General features: G+C 42.3%; 1 protein-coding gene and 2 non-coding genes across 10 annotated transcripts in view; all 3 read right to left on the bottom strand.

The window, feature by feature from the left end:
• The window catches only part of PUM1 (pumilio RNA binding family member 1), a 61,877-nt gene that overhangs the window by 20,209 nt on the left and 17,578 nt on the right, over positions 1-24,090 (bottom strand). For 3 of the 8 annotated variants that reach the window (XM_088527920.1, XM_088527922.1, XM_088527926.1), the window contains 7 exons: positions 17,482-17,590; positions 15,019-15,197; positions 13,514-13,680; positions 12,315-12,585; positions 7,410-7,503; positions 5,961-6,077; positions 946-1,097 (listed from right to left, as the gene is read on the bottom strand). In XM_088527920.1, the coding sequence (XP_088384046.1) occupies positions 946-1,097; positions 5,961-6,077; positions 7,410-7,503; positions 12,315-12,585; positions 13,514-13,680; positions 15,019-15,197; positions 17,482-17,590 (1,089 nt within the window). The remainder of the gene's footprint in view (positions 1-945; positions 1,098-5,960; positions 6,078-7,409; positions 7,504-12,314; positions 12,586-13,513; positions 13,681-15,018; positions 15,198-17,481; positions 17,591-24,090) is intronic. The other 5 variants (XM_088527924.1, XM_088527925.1, XM_088527921.1 and 2 more) reach the window with 3 other exon arrangements.
• Positions 2,821-2,906, bottom strand: LOC148594111 (small nucleolar RNA SNORD103/SNORD85). The gene has a single exon (XR_015913568.1). It is a non-coding gene; the product is annotated as a small nucleolar RNA SNORD103/SNORD85 (small nucleolar RNA).
• Positions 7,116-7,196, bottom strand: LOC148594110 (small nucleolar RNA SNORD103/SNORD85). The gene has a single exon (XR_015913569.1). It is a non-coding gene; the product is annotated as a small nucleolar RNA SNORD103/SNORD85 (small nucleolar RNA).

The following is a 24,090-nucleotide window of genomic DNA, read 5'->3' as shown; positions in this document are numbered from 1 at the left end:
TTTCAAATTCTTCATAACAATACTCTGGCACACAGGAAACTGGGTTGTATGACGGTAATTTCCACTACGGCACCGATGCGAAGTGTTCGCCAAGGCAACAAATTCACAGCACATCTGTTCTATCAACTGCATCAGGTATCTATTTTACATGAAGTATCATCCCATCCTTACCTTTAAAATTCACACACCACATTATCTATTGTGCTTTTTGCTGGTTTCTTATGTGTTCATCTTTTCAGTTAGGTCTAAGTTAGGTTAAACCTAATTTTAACCTGACTTAGCTCTAATAAAACCTCTTGCTACATTTTGGACTCTTTTGTGTTGATTGTTCTTAGAGATTTTTCCCTAAAAGCTAATGCACGAGAGGACTTCAGCTCAATGCAGAGAGCTGCACTGAAACAAGATTGCAATGCAGATCAGCAAGCCTGCTGGTTTACCAATGTTAACACTAACTGCTGCTAGTTCTACTTTTCACAGTTTCTCCTCTTTAACAGAGTTGGTGCATTATTCCTATTCTTATTTCCAGCAGGAAACACACAAATCTGTCCTAAAACTACCTTTGCTTTATCAGGAACAGCTTTCCCCATATTTTTGTGCCTATCAAAAAAGATCTTCCTCTCCCAACTGTTCCGGTAGGAGCTTCCAAAATGGGTTATCCAAGTCAAGAGCAACAGGAACGTGGCACAAGCTTCTATCCACTGCACCCTCGCTGCTAAATTCAGATTGATAGTGTACCAAAGAGCTCACAGCCACAGGAATCCCATGTACCACACAGCAAGGCCAACTATGTATAAATTGCACAGAAAATAGTTCTTCCCCGTTGTCTGCAAGAGGCCAGGGGGGTTTTTTGCTGCTTGCAACTGAGGGTAAGAAGCTCGAAACTGCGAGTCTTCCACACTGGCTCCTCTGTGAATGGTTTTACCTGCAGGGACTTTGGCCACTTACCTGCTGCTGGCCCTGCTGGGTCTGCTGCGTGGTTTGCTGGTTCGCCGAGTTGGTGGCGGCCGCGGCGGCTGCCGCTTGCTGCTGGAAGAGACTGGCCGGATAAACTCCCCACGGAGTGACTCCGTAGTACTGGTGAGGGACAACCGCTGGGCCTGAAACGCCAAAGGGGATTCCATGAACTCCTGCAGTGACAAGTGTTAAACAAACTGCAAACGGCCCCCAAAAGCACTCGAATGTCATCTTGAACAAATCCTATTTTAAGGCAATCTGTGTGGAATAATCTGCAAGTCCAGGGGGATTGTGTCTTTTGGGTTGTTCACTTGAAAACAGCCTGCAAACCAGAACTCAAGTTTCCTCTTTTCCTTGTTATTACCTTAGTGGATGAGGTCAAATTCTGCTGTTGTTGATCCTGCTGAAACCTCATGTTTCTATGGCTGAGCCCTGCTTTTTAGAATGAAGGAATCTCTTAACAAAAGTTTGGACAAAGGAGCTCATTTAAGCACAGCAGAGACACAAGTCCCTCCAAACTAAACTACAGGAAAATTCTTCCCAAACGGCCAGCACCGGCTCTCGAATGTGTACGATGTGTTTTGTTAGCCAGTCTGTCCTGCTTTGCATTTGCAAAACTCCATAAAAGAGCTCATGAAATCACAGATCTTCTCATGGACCCTCCTCCCCCCAAACTGCTGGTTATATGGAAGAGGGAGGAAAAAAACCATGGAGAGCATCAGAAGTGTGACTTTTGCAGATTCGTTTTGTGTTATATCACGTCTCGGGACACTATATCCTTAATTATTTTCGCCAGGGAAGATTGGCATAAAAAGAAGAAATGAGCCCTCTGCGCCAACGATGCAGTTCTTCCCAACAAATATCACATTAAACCCATTAGTGGGTTTGCATATATGTCTGTGCTGTTATCTTACTTTTCCCCCTGATCCCAAGGGTTGTACTGCTTATATTTGAGACCACAGAGCAAACAAGTATTTAGACCACACATTCTTTTACAGAGTAAAAATAGCTTCTATGTGAAGAGAAACTGCATTGGAGCTCTAAGCAAATCATTAAGTATTTCTATGAGTTACATCCTTCAATTTGGAAGTCACTGCGAGGAGAACTTAAATGCTCATATTCATCACGTGTCTTAAGCAGAGACTTAAATTATTCCAAGAAAAATGAAGGATGATGGTAAAAGGGAGACAAAAAAAGACATCGATGACTGCAGCTTGGGTACAAAGAGGGAGAAACAAAATCCAGCAAGTACTTTTTAAAATAACATATCCTTGCCTCAAATAGAACTGCTATCTAATGCAAAAGCAATGCAAAAACGGGTGCCCAACAGCCTGGATTTCTCATGTATAAACTACTGCTCCTCCAATCCACACCACAAGCTACCAGCAATAGTTGGAAATACTTCATTTCAAATTTGGCATTAAACATGGCAGCTCTGAATTTCAAGGTTTTTATCAGGGAATGAAGGGCGCTCATCTACATGTGATAGTAGTTTAGTTTATCCTACTAGTCTCGTTCTGTGGGGTCTTTTTAAATCATTGCAATCCCCATCAGTTTAGGATTTTATGAAGGGGCATGTTTGTATCTCACACTGAAGCCTAAGAAACCCATTGCAGCTCTATTGCCTGTACGGTCTACTGGAAAAACTAACTTGTTTTTGGCCCAACATCCTGTATCTGGGCAAAATCTGGGGATCCCTCCCAGTTCATCATGGTTCCAATTATCACACAAGTGTATCCAGATGGCTTTTTCTTAGCTAGAGATGGCTCATCAGACCTGCAAAGGCCTTAAGTGCTTAAAAAACAAGAGGAGGAGGTGCAAATCTTTGCAGTTTGCAGCGGGGCTCGAAGAGCGGTGCATTGTGAGGCTGGCTCAGCTCACCTGAGTACACGGTGACGCTCTCAGCAGCGAACAGGGTTCTCAGTGAGGGCAAGGTAGTCGTCATCGCCAGAGCTGCACCCACAGGCCGAATCCTTCCTCGTTTCAAGAGATACTACCCTTGTTTTCACACTTATTAAAAGACACGTGTGTGCATGCAAGGAATAAAGCCCATCCTAGTGCCTCTGAATCCAGGTGTCACTCCTCTCCTCGCGTGCTGGCCATGGGCAACCACAATTTGTCCTTTGGAGAACCATTAGCAAACCCAGCTGGAAGTGTGTTCCTAGCAAAATTAATTAAGCCCTTTAATCTCAGCCTTTGCACTCAACTCATTTTCAACCAGAAGCCCTATCTATTTGCTGCAGAAACAGCACCAAATATCCCAGGCTTCTTGTCAAGGACTAGGACTTGGCCACCGCCAGGATGAAGCGGTCACTGCCACTGCCCAATATGCGAGTTCCATGCCAGAAAAATGCAAGGTTTTAACTTACTAGTGTTGATTTGCAAGCTGATCATTTCAGAATTAACCGTACTGCAAGCAGACCTCCAAAACTGGGGTCTTTTCTGGATGATGGTGGGAAACAGCCAAACTCAGTGATTCTGGAGAAACCCACATGAACTTCCCCACAGATCAGGAGAGGAGAAGACACATTTGTGTGCCATGTGCCCAAGCTGGCTGGGGAAGAGGCAGCTGCACATGCTCCCCATCACCCCAGTGTGAGGAGGGATGTGCAGCAACCAAGTGGAGAAGGCTTCGAAGCAACCCAAGTTGGAGAGGCCAAATGCACATGCCCCCAGACAGACTCTACTCTTCATCCAGAAGCACCGTGTTTCTCCTTGGGCCAGATTATTCCAGCATCAACGTTCCTACAAAGGACAGAATCACCTCTACTCATCGAAACCATCTTGGAGGGAATCAACATTGCCCAACTTGACTTACAAAAGACAGGATTTCCTTTTTTTTTCTTTAGTAACATCCTTCTAAAATGACAGAAGAATTCTCTTAGCCACAAGACACACACATTCCCATGCTTTCTAGAAGGGACAGTGGACAATAAACTAGTAAGAAGTCCAACTTCATTTTTCCATCTCATTAACTACTTCTGCCAGTCCTCCCAACACAGCAATCCCACACAAATCAGTGACTCTTTCTGGTAATGGAGTTTACGCATAGCTCTAAATAGTGAAATAGTCCCACACCCCTGCAGTGTATCACTCATTTTTATTACCTAGAAAAAGGTTTTCCAAGTTGTTCGAGTCCAAATGGAGTAGATCGTTGCTAAAACCTTTGTTAATACAAACACCAACTAGAAGGGAAGGTTGGTAGATTGCTGCTTTTAGCTTTCACAGTCCAAAAACTCGTGGGATTGGTGAAGCAGCTCACATTGCTCAGAATTATAACACTTACTACACTGCACACCACTTCTTTTTGATTTTAAGAGTTTTAAGGATTAAAAACTACTCAAGTATAGATTTTGATGCATGGTTTTGAGATGCTTTAGGTATTCTGAGCTGTGTGTTACCTAATTTAAATTTATGAGACCTCTATCACAGATTCATGTAATTGCAACTTCATCATTGCTAAGGAAAAGGAAATGGAAAAGGAAAATGTGCTCCAGAAAAGGTTGTTTACTTCCCAGAAATCTGGCAGCAGTTACATGTGGTCTTTCTATGAAATCAAGACACTAACCTGCTCCATTAAACTTGAGCCAAATACTTACAGAATGAGCACTTGCTTCAGGAGCACCAAAATGATCATTCACCATCACATGAGCATTTATTGACTCACAGACTATTGGAAACCTCCTCGTAGTCGAGCTCTTGGCCTTCTTCCTTTTAATCACTGCCTCGTTTGTTTGGCAACGACACGCTGTTACCTATGCTCACCTTTCATTTTTATTAGGCAATCAGCATACAAATTCGTGGCAGCCAACAAATTTGCAACAGCCAACAAATTCCACAGCCCACATCTTAACATCACCTTGATTCCTAACGCACTTTTATATGAGCCATTAGAAAGACACCGTGCACCCTGGTAACAGTTGCTGCAATCCCATTTCAGAGCTTGACCTCAGACTGGCCCCGAAGCTTAAAAGCTAAGCAGTGGTTATGTAACAGCTGTTAAACATGACAAAAAGTCACGTACCCACCCGCCGACGTGGGCTGTGCTGAGCAGAGCGCTCTGCCTAAGTTTCTGGGTTAGATCTGGTACAAGCTGTGCCAGAGCTGGAAAGGTTTACATTAAGTACACGAGCTGCACATATAGATGCAACGCGGCAGCACAGCACAGGCGCGACTGAAACCCACCACTCCTGTGGAACAGGCAGATGTGATTTGACATCCAGACGACACCTCCAGGTGACTCACGTGAAGTGAGGAATGGCCGTAAACCTACCCAAGGACAAATTTTGCTTTTGTTTTCCCCACTCGGGCCCAAACTTTGTGATGTACGCAGTGATAGTTCGGCACGCGATGTGCTCTTCGTGCCGTCGGAGAAGCTGTTTTACCAAGCTGTCATCTCGAGATGCAACAACTTGGGCTATGACAGTCGGAAAGGATTTAGAAACCAGTACACTTGGGAGAAGGATCTTGCATGAAGACAAGAACCACCATCTTGGCTCTGCCATCTGGAAAAACTACGTATTTATCATCTAAGCTTCACAGCGGATATCGGATGTTTTTACTCAGAGAACCTATAAAGCATAAATGCTTGACACATGTAGAGAAGGGGAGGGGTATCACAGTGCAGTAAAGCAAGCTAAACAGCAACAAGACATAACTATCCTGGCAGGAAACACATCCTACACCATTCTAACAAGTGTGTATTCAAAAGTATCTTTTAGTTACAAGGAAACTGTCAGTTACAAGAAAAAAAAAAGTAACATTTGCCTCCAGAAGTTTTTAATTTCACGTTTGCTTTAGCTCTTGTCCTTAACAAGTGCTATACAATAATTAACATATTTGATCTAGAGAAAACCAGATGTTCAAGTCAAAGCACTACACTGATATACATTATCATCTCTCCATAAAACTTACAGTGTACTAATATTTGATAGCCACAGTCAGCGCAGAGTTAAGGCCCGTTTGGGTACAGAAATGGCACCGAATGACAACTGAAGGTGTCTCACCTAAGGTTGCGGCTGCTGCAAGTCCAGCTGCATACGGATCCGTCCCCGGCGGAGCGGCACTGATGATGTAGGGGTTGGGTACAAAGGCAGCAGGAGCTAAACCTGCTGAAAACATACCTGTCAGTAAAAACAAACTGGACTAGAACTGCAGCCCTACCAAACGGGCTGCAACAGTCTGGCTGGCAGACCTGAACAGACACAGAGCAACAGCTCGTGTTGTTTTAGTGTTTTCAAGGTTTCTACAGGTTGTCTTCTATAGATAGCCAGCAGGTACTATGTTTCCCAGAGTCTTTTTACAAAGAAAACTATGGAGGATGTGACTTGGATAAAAGAAATCCCATTGCCAAGACGCACTGCCCCATGTGGAAGGCTATACCCAATGCCCATACCTGTTCAGGCACGGGTAGCACAGATCTGCAGCACATATACAACTTCACAATCACAGAATCATTAGGGGTGGGAAAGACCTTCAAGATCAGGTCTTACTGTTTCGGTAGCTGTTAATGCCAGCTAGGTATTAATCTTAGCAGGATTGCCCATTATCCTTCTGTATTTTTTTCCTATAGCAAGTTAATCAAGAAGCAATTTACCCTACACTCTGAGTTCCTGTCCTCCAATTAATTAGTTGGAAAGCAGCTCAGGTTTGTCAGGGTAACATTGCCGTCACTTAGAGTGACTCCTGGCACTGCTCTGCAAGCTTTATCTTCCCCTGCAAAGGAGTATTTTAATTAAAGAAATTACTGGGGCCAAGGAGGAGGGCAGGAAAGAGGAGGGCAGAAAAGGTAAGGAAGTTAAAAAGCTTTCAATAATTTTATACTGGATTTCTATTCAGGAAGAACTATCATTTAATTTGCTGATTTTTCTAAAGACTTTTAATCCAGAGGTGTTAATATTTTTACTCTCACAATCTACGAGAAGCCTTTCTACAGTTCTCCTACTTTTCTGTGCAGGACATTAAGGGCATTTTTCCCAGTTAAGCCATACTGTTTTAATAATGAGCACTGTGTTAGCATAAATTATATCCTTAAGTTGAAGTCAGACTCTAGAAAGCTTAAAATCTATAAATTTTAAAGATGAACTACAGGAAATACTTAGGTGTACACCAAACTGTGCATTTTTCCCCTCCTTTCACTGTGCTACTTACCCTAATTCATGTCTGACTCAGAGCAAAAACTTCAAAATGTTCCCAGGACTGAACAGCATTCTCAGCAGGGCAGGAGTGTCATTCCTGCCAGACACGAATGCTGTACAGCTTTTAACAAGTTATCTCCATTGTGTTTTTCAAGAAAATCTTGAAACAGCGTGCTCCCACTTTTGTGTCAACTACTCACCAGGTGCAAAAACATCGTGAGGATTCTCTAAAGTCTGGCAATCCTTTTTTTGACCTGTCATTTCCCAAGCACTAAAGAGAAGTCTAATGAAATGCAAATCCTTAAGTGCAGGACTTACCTATGTGAGGCTGGTGGGCAGCTGCCAATGCATACTGCTGCTGCTGGGCTGCTGTTAGCTGCTGAACAGCCAGTGCGTTCGGTCTTTGGAACAACTGGAGGGACAGAAGAACAAACACGGATCTTTACTTGTGCACTGGAAAAGCCTTTTCCTTCTTCCTTTTAAAGCAATTTCTTCAACTAGATGAATTTTCACAGCTACAGACATTGTGCTTTAAGAGAAGTAAAATCTCAAAAGGGCATAAAAAAAATCTTTGAAATCAAGCGCTTATGTTAATCCGCCTGAAAAATTATCTTTAATGTACGGCTAAACCACAGCCAGGGGGTTCCTTCCAACCCGCAAAAAGCACTTCTGCTGAGAGGCAATGCCCAGAAACCCTTTTTTCCTCCAACTCCTCCTCAGCTGCAGCCTGTGGAGCACTAGTAGCTCTTGCATTTGCTCTCAGGCCTTGAACAACTCTGGGTATGCTGCAACGCAGTCGGATCCCCAGGCAACCCCAGCTATTTTTACAGATGCTCAGAGACAGCAAAGGAGACAGCAGGCAGACTGTAAAACTAGGGAGGGGAGAGATGAAGATGAGAAGGTGGAAAATCTCCTTGGATCCAGACAAAAATCAGACCTCAGGACTTTGTGGTGAAGTCTTCCAAAGCACAGATAGGTTTGCCCAGGTTACAGCTCACTATAATCTTCAGAAACCATGTGCAATATTACTATTCTCAACAAGGAAAAGGAAAATTATCTTAGTATTTACAGGAAGAGTAGTTTCACTTAGATGTTTTCCATTCATTTAGATCACCCTAAGCTTATTTCTTTCCTTTCTGGGCTAGACTAAATGCTTGCAAGTGAAATTTGCCACTTTAGACAATCTTCATTCAGCATCAGTTACATCAATTAATACAATACATGTTGAGCAGCTACTTCAAAAATCTCTCCTCCAAAACGCAGTTACTTTTAAAGTGATTATTTTCAAAGTGTGACCCACTGCATGAACCGTGGTGATAAATGTGTTCTTTCTTTATTCACTTGAAAATTACGGGCTTGAATGCTCTACAATTTCTCCCTCCATTAGTGCTGCCCTCTCTCAGGTCTCGGACAAGACAACCCAGCTATTGAAAGAAGCAGCAAACTTAATCCTGCCCAAATTCTGGTGCACAAACTTACTGGCATCAGGAAGCAGCACAGGATCATTGGAAACATTTCCTTATGGGTCAAAATTGGAGCTGGTGCTCTTCAAAGCAGGACGAGCATCTGTGCTGTTTAGATAGCAGACTTGAAAAAAGATAGCAGAGAGCCTGCATCATCTGTTTTCTTCTCTTTTATGGGTTCAAGAAGAGGAATGATATCTAGAAGCTCAGTATCAGATTTGAGATCCAGAAACTCAATATTAGGAGATGGACTGCTGATCTTGCAAGTGCTAAAAATACAGCTGCAACTATGTTTTCTCCAAAGACACTTAATGCCTTAAGAGGCCGAGGACCCTGCACACCCACCACGTGTGAGTGACAGTGCCAAAACAGCCCCCTGCTCCATTACTGGGTGCAGATACCCCAGAAGAATTATTCTTGCTGCCTCCTTTTCTATTGAATTCTGCAATAAAGTATTCTACCTTTTACTGGAACAGGAGATATTAAAAGGATGCTCTTTTCTTTAAATTACACCTGGTGTAACAAGCTGTGACAGAACAGGCTCAAAGTGACCTGTTCGGCTTGTAAACAAGCTTGGAAACACAGTTCCAGAAGATATGAAGTGCAAGAGAGCGCAGCCAGCGGCAGGATCAGCATGTAAAAACAGCTGGAATCTCTGGGGTGACATTTCAGTGACTGCTTTTCAGAAGAGATTTCCCAAAGATTCTCCAAACTGGCTTCAGCCCGGGCCATTTTGATGGGGAAAAAAGGCATCATCATGGTCTTGAAACCCAATTTCATTTGTGTCACAGAGTCTAATGCCTCTTAGTTTGCTGTTAAAGGTGGTTACCAAAGTTCCATAACCGAGGCTCCAGAGTGAACTTACCCAGAAGATATTCAAAGTGAACGGCTAAAACTTGTTGTAACTGTGGATTTTTTGGAGCATACAAAAGGAGACAGGGCCAACAGACCACGAGCAGCATTTCAGGCTTTACTTAGCCAGATAAGCTCACACGCCAGCAACATCAACCCTACATATTTAAGCAGCGTTATTAAGCCCTCAATGCACTTTCTCCATCTGCTGACAGCAGCGACCTATATTCCAAGAAATACAGAGGAGCAAAAGGCGAGGACTCCGTTAAAAGCTTGTTGTCAACCTATCTGGAAGCCTACTGTGCATCAAATAAAGGCTAAACTTCTTACCAAGGTGAAACAGCGCTCTCTTGCAAGTGGAAGAATGGAAAGAAATCCCTTCAGAAGGAGCATTAACAGGAGTCAGCCAAGTGAGGCTGAAGTTAAATCACATTTATACAAGATCATGCCCGTTAATGGTGAAAAATACACAACTGGGCGACATAGTCTAAGAGAAATTCAGCAGTATTGTTCTGTACTTCAAAAATGAGGGTTTTTTTGCTTCCCCTCATGCATTTGTGTACAAAGTATCATTCACTATCATTTACCCGTCAAAGTATCATTTAAAACCTATAGTGGAGCCATAGATGGATCTCCAAGAAAGCAGAATATCTATTTTGCAGTTAGGGAAACCCTCTAAGATTAGATTGCTGTAATCCAGTTTCTCCTGCAATATAAACATCTGACTTCTCTAATCAGATTACGGCTGGCTACGACCTCCCCCTTCTTAATATTGCTTTGAGCTGCACTTGCTTGTAATCCCTTCAGAGTACATGACGCTTTCCAGCAGTCTGGGAAAGACACTTTCACAAAAAACACAAAGGAAAAAACCCACCTTGGCTTTGTTCAAGTTTTATTTCCTTCTCAAAGTAATATACTGGGAAAACTAGACTTCCAAAAGGCAAATTTCCTTCATACGAGCTCTAACTGGCAGGCAGTGGACACCAAGAAACCCTGGCTGCTGGATATAACGTATTAAAGAAACGGGCTCTATTTGTTGGGCCAAGGGACGTTGCCTTTGTACAAACACACTCTGCGAAATTGCACCTGGCAGCGGGGCGAGCGAATCCCTCATCCTCACTACAGCCTTGATGTTTACAGAACACTGGCAGTTGGGTTAGCTGCCAGGCTTAAGCAGCCACTGCAACAGAGGGGGAAATTTTAAATAAGTGAAATGCATTAAGTAAAATAAATCCCTTTTCAATAGATTCAACAGATTCTGTTCTGCTTATTCTCTGCTTATTTTAAGTGCAGCAGCCACATCCAGGGGATGCAGAAGCTGCATGAACCGTGCCAGGGCCTCTGCTCTCCCACCGCGATTCTGTTTAAAGAGAAATAGAGAATTGCCACTTTCCAGATAACCCAGAAGAAAGCTGGAATCATTATTATATTTGTGTTGCATCAGCTGCAAAGCACTATTACCCTCCACTTTATAGAAAGAAAAATTGAGCGTGTCCATGGAGTGTGGAATGGAAGGCCCTACTGCAATGCATCCTGAAAGGGAACTTTCCAGGTGTGATTTGCTTCCAGAGATGTTATTGCCACAGGTACATACAAGAGGTGCCAAATTTCTAAGCTTTATCTTCTTATTTTGTTCTACCCCTTACTAACTGGCAGAACTTGTGAGTGAGCCTTAATTTAAACAGAAAACACAACAAAACGCGAATTACACTCAGCATTTCGGCAGTTACTTTCCAAAAGCTAACTGTTCTTTAAAAAGCAATTAACTTTGTTGGCTCTAACATGATGTTTTGAAAACATACACACTGATTTTGTTGTTTGGAAGAGCAGAAGTAATTCTTGTGTTCTTGGTTTTACACCACGGAGTAAGGCAAAGACCTGAAAAACAACTCATTTTCTCCATTTCTAAAAAATGCAGCAGCTATTTAGCTTAATCATTAAAATCATTTTCCATCACTAGCCTCCCAAACACCCTACATAATAAAACAACCAACTAAGCTATAACAGAGATATTTACATTGCTTTTAAGGCTCTGATAACTGTCCAAAAGAAGGCTTTGGGTACGAACTTGGCAAAAGTCTTTCCCAATTAGGCTGTTTTGCTAAAAAAGATCAGACGTTTTGGGAAAGCCAAGAATAATTATATACTCCTCCAATCAACTAAAACAAAAGGTTTTATTCTTCTCTGACTGACAGAGTAGTAACAAGAGGAAAGCAATAAAAGTTTATGATTGTCACCCAAACTAGCAGGAACAGCGGTAGATTAAGAGTTGATCCTTGGATCTTGGCCCAGCACTCGAGGGAGGCCAAAGAGTGAAGCAAAGTCTTGTTTTACTCTTCCAGGATGAGGAGCCCGGGCTGCTCATGTGGGAGAAAAGGTCCAACGAGCCCACTGGGCTGAGATAAAGTTTCAGAGTGCTGGACTCTGACCTCGGTAGGTTTTAAACCACGCAGGTAAGAGCAAGGCAATCGAAACTCATTTTTGTTCATATTCCATCAGTTTAGTTTGGCTCAGCACTGCAGAGATCCCAAACCAGGACTCCAACACCTACAATGAGCCATACCCCAACCTTTAATTCACTTTTAGGGCTTGAGGGTTTTTTGCTTAATTGTTTTTTTTTTTTTTACTGATTACTTTTTTTCCAATGCAAACTTACTTGAAAGCTAACCATTATTAATCAGCAGCACAACTGCTGTCATTACAGATCCTTAAGATTGGTTTTCAGATTGCCTTATTAAGCCTATCAGCCACATGGAGCTCACGAGGACGTTACCTGCAGCACCCTATAGAGCCATATGGCCATATACATCACGGAGCAGCTCCAATCTGCCCACTGGGACCCACGGCGGGTCTGGGGAGGACCCACAGCAAGGCGGGCAGGGGGGAGAGCAGCCAGCAGACACTCTACCTGCTGCTGGGAATTGTAGTCGAAGAGCCCCACGGTCGCGGCGGCCGAGTCCACGGGTACTTGAGTGCCGGAATAGTCAAACTGAAGCGGCTCCATGCCCACGTGCTCCATGGGATCCAGCGGGACGCTCTGGGACTCCATGTTGGAGAAATCCTCCACCGGCTTCGCGCCGTTGGTACTCGCCAGCTGGGCTAGGCCCTCTGATCCGTTCTGGTTTGGACCCAGTAGATCCACTTCGCTAGCAGAGTTCTGGCAATTGCCAGGTGTACGGCTGCACAGAAAGAAGAGGCTCCTAGCAGTAAGGACATTTATTTAATGCAACGTCAGACACTATCAGTTAACAGCAATGGGCACCTATACCAGACTGGGTTGCTTGTAGAAGTTGTTATACAGAAAATATATCTAATTCCCTAAATGAATTCTTCGGAACAAGAATTGCTGTGAATAATAATTTTTAAAGCACCCAAAATTAACAAATTGAATCCTTCCCCCAAGACACACTAAGCTACATACAAAAATGTAATCTCTCTTTTCTCAAGTGAAGAGTCAGTCATGACAAGGCAGGATTTCAGAGCAGCCCAAATTATTTTGCATAAACCTACACAGTAATGATTCACAATTTAGCCCTCTAACACTGCATCCTGCTTGAAAGTTTGCTGAAGTAGCTGTCACAGCTTCCTAATTACCCAACATAAGCACTGAAGAGAGGAAAGGTTCATCTCAATTTGAGGGCCGTCACTATGTGTCTCAAGGCACATTTGTTTTGCTCTTACAGTTTTCCTGTATGTCAACAGAACAAGGCTGCAATGAGTAGGTAAGCTAGCAAAAGTTTCAGAAGGCTATAATTTTTTGAGAAATACAAAACTTTTTGTATTTTGGATTTTTGTATTTTGAACTTTTTTGGGGAAAAAAGATGTCCAAAATCCGAGCTGTAATTTAGATTGATCACCATCTTCAGTAGGTATTTCCACAGGAATTCCACAAAAGGTAATTAAAAATAGGCATGTAAATAAAACAAAAATGCATTATACCAAACTAAGTCTGTGCAGACAGGCTAGAGCTATCAGTTCTCCTCTGTATCTCTGCAGTGTTTTCCTGGATACAACGTCGTGTCCCTGGTTCTCTTTCCCTACTGTTTATCACAGCCCAGAAAGTCTTAAGTGTGACACTCGTTAATTAACACCTAACGAGGCACATACCTGAAATCTTTGACATCTGCATCGATACCGTTCTGCACAGGCAAACCATTTGTTTTATCCATCACATCCCCCTCCTCCTTCAGATCGCCCAATTTATCACCATCAAATGTGCCCTTATTCTTCTTATCCCCTTTGTCATTCTCGTCGTTCTCTGCATCCCTCGGCCCCTAGGCAAAAAAAACATTATTTTAATAAGCTTAGTTTTCAGATCAATTTTACTTTTTTCTTCTCAGAGATGGTTGAGAATCAAAGGAGCATGTCATAAAGAAATAAATCACTTTCAAGCATTAGCTACAACAAATAATACAAAAGAGCAAAACAGTCAACCACAGTTGAAGAAACAAAGGAATTTAGTTTTCATTTTCTTCCAAAAGAGGTTTTATCATCTATTCTGTTGCTTATTTTTTGTAAATCAAGGTCTGGCTCAACTCAACTAGTGTCTCAGCAGCCTCTTTGTAGTTGGATGTTACTGTGACACAGTTACGAGCACTCAGGTCAATCACTAATGTAACCACAGGTTCACTCCATCAGTGGTGTTACATGTGAAGCACGTCTACCCTTAAATGTTGGCATTTCACCTCACCTAGGAGCAGACTAAAGGCTGATGAAGCCCAGGGCAGGGTTCTGAACGGCAAAAGGGAGAGAAAGACAAGGTAATCTGTGAGATGAACCAGCAAGGGAAGCATAAATGTGTATGTTCTAGATAGCTTTGGGGTAGTCATGAGGCCAGATATTCGAAGGCCATCTTCCACTGTAACTGGGAGACAAGTACTTCACATGACAGGGCATCTGAATGCTGTTTCAAGTAAATCATTTTTCTATTCTTCTCATTTGGGATATTTTTTTCATATTTAGAACAAAAGGTGGGTTTTGAGCAATTGCCACCTGACACTTTGTAAATAAAGTTGTTCTTAATATCAGAGAGCAGAGCTGGAAACGCTCACTATAAATGCAAGTTCTGGGTCCAGATCTCATGCACACAACACTATTCCCAAATGAGACCCTTGGTTTCAGAACTAACACCCAGATCATAAGTGCTCTAAAGCAGTCACAACTCTAGCTCCAACCCGGGGTGACAAGCTGTCTCCTTGCTCTGATTGTTCAGTTTCCCAAAATCATCTTTTTTAGGCTCAAAGGTTCAACAAAACTATTAGGTACTTACTAATGATGGACAAAAACATGCAGATGGATGAGGGAAACCACAAATGGGCTCCCCAAAGAGATGAGTAAAGGCTGGCAGCAACAAACCTTTCTTATTATGCTTTGTGACACTTATTAAATACCACTCTCAGCTATGGGATAGAGCTGAGATGGAGCCTAGAGCCGCTACCCTACCTAATTAAGCAAGAGAACTAAACAAAGAGCAAGTAAAATGAACAGGAATTATCTGTCTCTAAGAAGAGACTAGAATAAACGGACAAAAACTCCACAGCAACAACAACAAAAAAGGAAATAGTGAATGGAGAAAACACCATAATTCAAATTTTCTAATGAGGCACACTTACAAATCCTCCTTTCCTTAGGCAGGAATCCCCAGGAGACGAGCTCAACACATACTCCACCATGCTGACTCCGAGCCCTCCGCTCTCTGACCGCGGTGAAAGCACCGAGTTGACTTCGCTATTCACATGAAAGCCCTGACCAGGTCTTCTCTGAACCATAATAGGCTGGGAAACCGAGTGATCTGGAAGAAAAACATGTTTGATTTGTAAATAGATCCAGCTCTTGAAAGGAGGCAAGTTATTAAATGCATACTCTTTATTAATTGTACTAATGGGTGCCAGCTTTGACTGATGTCCATTAGAAGGCTGACTTTCTTGTGAAATATGAGAACCTGTAAAGCTGGACATAACTACATTTAAGCTCTAAAAATACAAAAATCAAGTTTCAAAAATTTAAGTCTCTAAATAAATGCTGCAATTAATAGAAGAGCTTTATTAAAAGGGAAAAAATGGAACTTTGTTTTTAGTACAGTGTAAAATGGGCAGTCTCAATTTCAGCTACAACTGTCACTTAAAACATCACCATAAGGTTGCACCACTCTACTCTCATTTCCTTGGGTCATATGAATTAACACTTTCTTATGTCATGATCACAGTTTCTCTTTGCAGCTATTTCCTCAAGAAAAAGAAGTTTGAGAACTTCATTCTGTCTTTCTCACCTTTTGCACCAGTTCTATCTTTTCATCCCCTCTTACACAGGGATTTGCTTGCAAATTCAATCCAAACTGACCAAAGATAGGTCCTTTTCAGTCCGTATAAGCTCTGCAAAAGCTGATGGCCAGGTATGAGAAGGTGACCTTGCATATGCACTTAGGAAACACAAGGAGCACTTGGTCCCTACTCATTCAACCCAGCTATAGTCACCAAGTCAAAAATAATAGGCAGAATATGAATATTTGGCAGGGGATGGGGGAATGGACAGGGAATGATGTTGATCTGATAGTTTCCAAATATTTTAAAGCAGGCGTATGCCATCAGGAGAATTAGTTCCATTCTGTCTTTGTTCCTAGCCATGTTTTCCTGTCGTCTCCCTGTGTGGCCACAAAGTGAACTGGGGAAACTCTTGATTAGCTTAATCCCGGGGAAAATAAAAGCTTGTTTTAAGCCAAAGCAATTCCACAGCAGGCTTCATGGTACTGCTGCGTATTTCTATCATGAGCTGAGGACTGAGTGACTTGCATGAGAGAGCACTGCTTCTTCTTGCAACGCTGCCCTTAGATACCTCCAAGGTTCAAGCTACAGCACTGAAGCAACGAGCTCTGTGAGGACTTCAGTGAACATGGAGTGAAAATGGATGAAGCAAAAAGTATCTTATAGAAAAACCAAGCTTCATTCATTCTGTTGCTCACGGAACAAAGCAGTCTGCTGGCCAAGGACACCCCTACATTGCATCTCCTTCTTCCAAGTTCCCCTTCTCTGTGGAAGTGACCTTGAAGTGCTCAGGCCATGACTGGTCTCTTCCTTTTGGATGAGCCCAAGGGAAACTCTTCCCTGACTCACAGACAGCAGTGCAGGGCAGAGCCCAGGAACACGGGCTGCAAGGTGCACTGGATCAATTGAAAATAAACAAGGAGCAGATGAGACAGGGCTTTGACTCATGGAGGTTTTGTGATCGGCCAGCGGAGGAGGTTGCCTCCCGCAGACATCTGCCCTGCTTCTCTAGTGGATGCAACCAGCCCAACAAGCGAGGCAGCCACAGGAGAAAGTCTCACCCAATCCTGCCCCTTTAATCCAGCCTCAACTTCAGATGACATTAATGCTGCTGTGGTTGAGGACTGGATGCTCGTGCTGCTGCGGAGATCCGCTGGGGACCTGCAAATCAAGGCAGCCAGAGGCAAGTCCCCTAAATGTCCCCAAGATTTGAGTCTTCAGAGACCACAAATCATAGCCAAGATTCTGCTAATCACACTTGGAGCAGCTACATCCCATTTTCCAAGAAAAAAAACAGCCAATTTGAAATTTGAAACAAGTGTAAAAATATCGGAGTACTCTGCCTTTAAGTTCAAAACAAGGGAAATTTTCTGAGCCAAGAACTAAATTCTTGGCAGACAACTCCAGCATCACTAATTCGAAACACCATAGCATTCATATTGCTTAGCTTTGGTCAGCTAAGTAATCACCAAAATTGTTTCTTTTTCACTAATTTTGCTTTCTAAGAACTTTATACTGAACTGAAAAAAAAGGCAGAAAATATACCAGAAAATTTAAATGTTAATGGCAATCTAAACATTTTAAGCAGCTAAACATAAGAGTATAAGTTCGCATCAGACAATCTTTCCATAATTATGAATATCTTAACATTATGACAGAGCAAAGTGGGCTTTTAAAGTTTTCTCTTATGTAAAACAGATGGTTTTCACATCTTTTAAAAGCTGGGTCATACAAACCGGCCAGCATTTCCGAGTGAATGAGCTGCATATTTCCATATCCAATCCCACCCCAAATTAACTATAATAATTGAGCTACCTGATGTTCCCCACGCACTGTCTCTCCACTGATCTCCCAGGAATATCCCTTTTGGTCCATCTTTGCTGGAATCGTCAGATTCCCAAAACTTTTTACCTGGCAACAGCTGCTGCAATTAAAATAAAAACACACACATACAAAAAAAAACACAAAGCATGATTAAAATAAGTATAAAATGCAAACACAAACCATAAGCATCTCCCTTCTGTACGTGAAGCAATTGTTAAAACACAAACTGATACAAGCTTCGATCAAAATATTTATATACTCTTTGGATGGCAGCAACTACAACAATATTCCAGTCTCAGCAATGCTGTTTTAACAGTCTTAAACACTTTTTGAACACGCTGAAGCAAGCACACACAGACACCCCACACTCTCCAGTCTCCAAGCACAAGAGCTGTTGCAAGAACAGCATTTGGGAGAAAACCTGGTCTGGGCAAAATACTGTTATTGGGAAGAGCCCATGAACCTCGCAGTGATTCCCACAGCAATTCGTGCACACAGTTCCTGCAGCTCCCATCCTGGCAGGGCCAGGAGACCTTGAGAGGTGTCAGGAGCTCCTACTTGCCCATTATTTAATGGGTTCTGAAAGCTCTCGAGCTTGGAAGGTTGTTTGTGAACACTAATAACACGAGGGAGCCTTTCTGGCGTGTGGGCGACGCGCTCCTAGGAGAGCAGGAGGTTACTGGGAGGAGACCACAAGCCACCCTTGGCTTGAATGAATCCCAAGGAGACCGTGCTGAATTTGGAAGATGGCAAAAAGAGCATTTTGATGGCACGTTTTGAAAATACCAGAGGAAACAGGTGCCACATGGCATCTCCACCAACAACAGGGACAGTTTCAAGTCCCATTCAAGTGCCTTCTGTGTGAGGGATGTGGTCTTCAAATTGCATCTTCAGGCTGGATGAGAGGCAGCGTAATTCACACAGGGAACAACAGGGCATTCATAGTGGGTAGCAAAAGAAATGAACCTTGATGAATTAATTTGGAGTAAAACTAAAGGAAGCGGAAGAGCTCACGTAAATCTATAGGAAATTACGACAGCACAAGAACCATCAGATCTGTCAATGCTTCCTATAAGCTACGGTAATTGGTAACTACATAACCTGTTAGCAAGTCTGCACGTCTGCAGAGAAATCCAAGGCTCACAGGTTTGGATAACGAGGGAAAGCGGATTACAAAAATGAGATATGTTAATGAAAGCATTACCAACTTTACCCAATGCATAAAAAAAAAAAAAATCCTTCCAAACTCTGCAGAAACCGCTGCAGAGGAGAGCGCAATGGCATTCAGTTATTTAACTAAGAAAGAGACAGTGATGCTACTGGGCTATCTTTCAAAATCAATTTTGCTTTCTGCAGCCCAGGGAGCTGAGAATGAGAGCGGGAGATATGGAAAAGGAACCACCCGACCCAAACTTCAGCTGCAGCCAAACGGTTCTGTCCCCAAGAGGGTGTAAGGATGCAATCTGTTACACAGCCACGTCAGCAGAGACAACAAAGACCATGGGCTTGCACAGGAGAGTGTTTAACTACACCTTACACTTAGTCAAGAAATGGCATATAATAAAAAGGAAAAGGAAACCTGCCTCTCCCTAGCAGAGAAAAAAGGGGTGGCAGCTCAAGGACTGTCTGACAAGTGCAGTCAAAGAAATATCCGCTCGCAGCATCTTTGAAGCAATCCTAAAATCTGGACCGAGCACAACTGAAGTCTCAGGGGGATTTTTGCTAAGCAAGTCTGTTGCAAATAACTACATTCAGTCTTCTTGCTTGGCTTTAGTACTTTAAAATATCTGGCTTCTTGGGTAATGTAAACAACAACAAGAGAATTTTTTTTCCTTATTTTCTGTTTTAAAATTCACAACAGATTTCCAATCCAGTAGCTCCAGCAGAACTTTGCTTTCTTAGGACGGCCTCGGTTTACCAATTCTTTCTTTCTTCGCTTTAGGAAGAACAACCCCGAGCAGCTTTGCTCCAACCAAAACTAGGGGTTTAGTTATGTATTAAACACCTTGTACTAGATTATAAAGATGCCTCCAAAATAAAGCTTTCCCCTGGCAAGCACTGGCATTGCAATGGAGGGAAAGGGGAATAGCAAAAAATGAAAACAAAACAAAAAAGTCACCCACACACCTATTTTAAGTGAAAAATCACGTTGCAAATCAACTCCTTGGGTTGGAAAATAAGAAAGAAAATGCAGGAGGTTACAAAAGTTGTTTATTTGCTCCATATCTTTATTAAAAATTGACCCTATATAGTATGAAAATAATCCCTCTAAGCCCTCTTACACAGGGCTTAACAGAGTTAGGCCAATATTCAATTTAGCAGGGTGGGAGCCGGTGGGCAAGGGGGAATATACACCTCTGCAAAAGCAATTCTACAACCAACAAGAGACGGAGCCCACAGATCCCACTGAGACGGGATTATGAATTAGACAAATTAACAAAACCAATCGCCTTTCGACAGGGCGAATATTAAGACAAAAGAAGCCATCTGTGCTGCAGCAGAGCCGTGGGAGAACTGGGCTTAACTGGCAGAGGAAAGCAGAACCTGGCTCTGCAAGGTAAATTCGGACAAGTGCCACAGTTGCAGTTGCAAACGCTGCAAATGCAGTTGCAAACGCTGCAGCGTTTGCAACTGCATTTGCAGCGTTTGCAACTGCAACTGTGGCACTTTTGCAACTGCTGAGACTTTTTTTGCCTTCTTAGCAAGCTGGGAAGCCAGGACAGGGTTTAACTGCACGCCCTTGAACCCTTGGACGTGAGCTGCCTTTCTCAGAAGCCAGTGCTGCCCCAGTGCTGCTCCTTGGGGTCTTCCTGCTCAGCTGCTTGGCCGTGGATGAGCAGAATCCTTCACAAACGCTATCTCGACGGTCCCATGGCCACAGCCACTAGATAAGTAAAGGAAAGAACTGGACCAGGATTTCACGCAAAGCTTTCAATATTCTCCATCCCAGCTGCCAATGAATCATTGATTTCCAAGATGGCACTGGTGTCATCATTAGTGAGGAAAAGAAAGCCTTTTGGATTGTTCTTTTGCAATATATGTGCATATGTACATGTATATATATGTATGTGCTGGTTGCTGGAGAAGCAGGATCTTAGGCAAGACCCAAATGACTGCATCAAGGGCACACTGCAGGGCCCCCGTGGGCCGCCCATCACCTTGGCCGTGGCTGTTCAAGAACCGTATTACAGCAAACTGTGCCCGTTGCAGTAACTGCTCCGCGTGCCTGCGGCGAGATGCGCTAACGCCAGCGCTCAAACCTGGCAGATGGCAGCACCAAGCGCAATAATTACTCGCCTGTCACATGAAAATGGAAAATATTCATTACTGGCCTGTTTTCAAGAGTAGGAAAGTCACTCTTCTGCCAGATGTTCGTACGTCAAAGGTTTTGGTCCATTTTTTACGGTTTTTGAAGTTGAGAACCCACCAGTTCCCTAAGGTGTTTCTGTTCCTGTGCTCCGCCCACGCTCTGGATTAAGCAGCAGCCAGCAACTCACCCAGCTGCTCTCCTGTTCTAGATGCAGGCTTATCTCGTGGCATAACCTAGCACCAAAGCAAGAGCGCAGCAGCAGTTTAGAATGCCTGCAGGACACCGGTGACAAAGACAAATAACACCTCACGCTCTGTTTGCATTCTCCAGAAGACCAAAAAGATACTGCACAACCACTTCATATTGCAAAGGTCCCGATAAGAGAGATCCAAGTGAAGAAAAGCTGCCCTGAAGAGCTGGGATGAAAAATAACTTACAAAGTTTGTGTTAAATCTCAGAAAAGCATCACTGCTGTATGATCAAAGGCCTCACTGCAAGGAGCACGGACACGTACTTGGATCCATGCCCGTTCTCTGAAGTTTTTCCTTCTTCCTTTACCAATCGCTCTTCGGCCTCTTCCTTCGTGACTTTCCAGTTCAACGTCTGGATTTGCACTTGGATTCACAGAGAAATTTAGGGGGGAACGAGGTTGGCTGCAGTACAGGGAGGCTGGGATTTTGAAGACTGAGAGGACCGTAATGCAGATGAAAGCTGTGGGACTTGAAATGGTTCTTAATTTCCTCAGATTAGGCTATCTGCTCATCATAAATCAAAAGTTATTATCTATCCTGATGTCAGAATTCAGAGAAGACGTTAAAGTGTTTGACAATCCCTCTTTTAAAAGTAAGCGCCGATGTCTTCAGATGCACAAACTCCTTAAACTGCCACAGTGAAGAAAAAGCCTACAAAAACATGCAGCATAAAACATTTAGTGCATCTTTTTGTTTTCCTGAACCCAAATAAAATAAAATAAAAACAAAATAAAAATCCTTTTGCTCATCTTTCTCCTCCAGGGTTTTTCACATCAGCTCAGTGCTTGAGATTACTAACACTTCCTCCAGGTAAGGTTTAGGAATTTAAAAAAGAAAACAAACAAACAAAAAAACAATGCATTTTCCTTCATATTCAACAGAAAAAAAAGCTAAAACACATCAATGCTCTACTGCAATAATGTTTAAATTACAAACATATAGGGCATGCTGCACAACACCATGTCTCAAAAAAAGCATATTGTCTTGAAAGCTAAGGCACATATTATGCACTGAGGTCCATTTACACAGTTTTCTTAGTTGCACTTTTACTAAGGATATTGCAATATCTCAGGAAATGTAGAGCTATCTCACGGAGAAAATCCAGTGCATAATGACAGGAAATTCCACGGCTCAAAAAAAAAAAAAAAAAAAAAAAAGAAAAAATGTCCAAGAGAAACAACAAATATTGTCTTAGGTTAGTGAAAGGGATGGCTGAAGCATTACCTGTCCTGGAAAAACCCACTTGCTCCCATGCATGGACAAGCACAAAACAGAAGGATGCATCTCCTTGCAGCAAGTAGGAGGCAACTACATCAGAGTTGCAACATTAAAATAAGTAAATAAAAGATGAGCCATCATTTGGACAAAAGGTCAAAAAATGCCAATTCCTTCAAAAAAGAATATCACCAAAGAAGTGAAAGAGTTGGTAAATATCAATGTATTTAGAGACGTCTTCAGGCATTTAAATTAACATGAGCTAATGCCATGTTGAGCACAAAATGCGTGCTTGAGTACAAAACTTACTCTTCACGGTCTCAGGAAGCCTGTATATTCTATGTCTGAAAACAAACACCTTCCCTAAGTGATATGCTAAAATATAAATATATAAAATATAAAATATAAATATATTTATATATATTTTATATATATATATTATATATTTATATTTATATTTATATATATACTATATATATATGCTATATATATATACACTATATATTTATATATAATATATATATATAATATATAATATATAAATATATATTTATTTATTTAAAGAACACTCACACTCCCACCAGTCCCCTGACATGTTTCCTATCACATGCAGGCACATCAGCTGGTTCTTCGCAGCTTTAGACTGATTTTTTGATGTCGTGTTTTCTCCTTCGAAAATCATTTCCATCTACTCTTAAGTTAACAGACTTGATGTATGCTAATGTAACCTGGAAAAAATTAAATTTTCCTACGTAGTGCCATAAAATTAACTTCAACTTGGTATTAGGATCTTCCAGGGATGGAAAGAGGAAGGAAAGGGAGATGCTGCAATGCTCAATGAGCTCCATGAGGTTTTCACTTTATGGACAGCACCCACTTGTGAATCACCCCCCACAATAATCCTGATTACACATTTGCTCAGAAATTATCATTTCTGAAGCGTTCAAGGGACATAGATACATTTTTAAATCCGATTTGTAATTTTGACAACACAGAAAAGATGCAGGAAAGATGGAGAATATAATGTTTGAAGACAGGATCACAGGAGCCTCTCCAAAACAACAGACACTCTTTAAACCTTAATAGCCTCCTATAACACAAGTTTTTCTCTTCCCTATCCTTCCATAAGCCTCTGAGAGGAACAAAAAGGAAGTGAGGCATGGAAAAAAGCATTTACACCCAACCTCCATGTACCTAACGCAGTCAAATACACCGACTTGCTGTTCTTCCAAGAAGCTCCAAACAGTTATCTAGGTAACTTCTCTTCATTCAAAGCACTGGGCACATTCCCCAGATCTGCTGCTTGTTTACTGCACTGGGTGATTAGAATGATGCCAACATCATGGCAAAAACAGTGAGAACTGGAGAACTCATTATTAGACGACTCCTGCTTGGTTCTTTGGCCTGTCTGGACACTTACTGCTTCTGCAGCCCCAGCTGAGGGCACTGAGCTAATTTCAACAGTAAACACAGTTCTGTGATTTGGGAATGGCCAGTAGCGGCCAGGAATCAAAAGGAGGCAGCAAAAAACAGGACACTACTAAATCCCCAGTATTGTGGTGTCTCAGGTCACCGCATACTAAAATAAACAGGCTACAAGCATCGTAACACTTGTCACAGGACATATTTCTGCCTGTTCTTTTACAAGCACCATTTTACCATTTGATGATGGAACAGGTGGAGGGCTTAGCTGTTCCTCTAAGACAAATTCCAGCCCGACGGGTTTTTATTCTCTTAAAACACACACAAACACACACACACCCCTCCGAGTTATCATGGAGAATGTTCTCGAGCTCAAAACCACTCTACCAGGCTTAAAAAAAA

The sequence above is a fragment of the Tinamus guttatus genome, unplaced genomic scaffold (genome assembly GCF_059628265.1).
Source record: "Tinamus guttatus ecotype Peru unplaced genomic scaffold, ASM5962826v1 Tinamus_guttatus_pri_ptg000296l, whole genome shotgun sequence".
Classification (NCBI taxonomy): domain Eukaryota; kingdom Metazoa; phylum Chordata; class Aves; order Tinamiformes; family Tinamidae; genus Tinamus; species Tinamus guttatus.
This window is presented reverse-complemented; position numbering and strand designations above follow the sequence as displayed.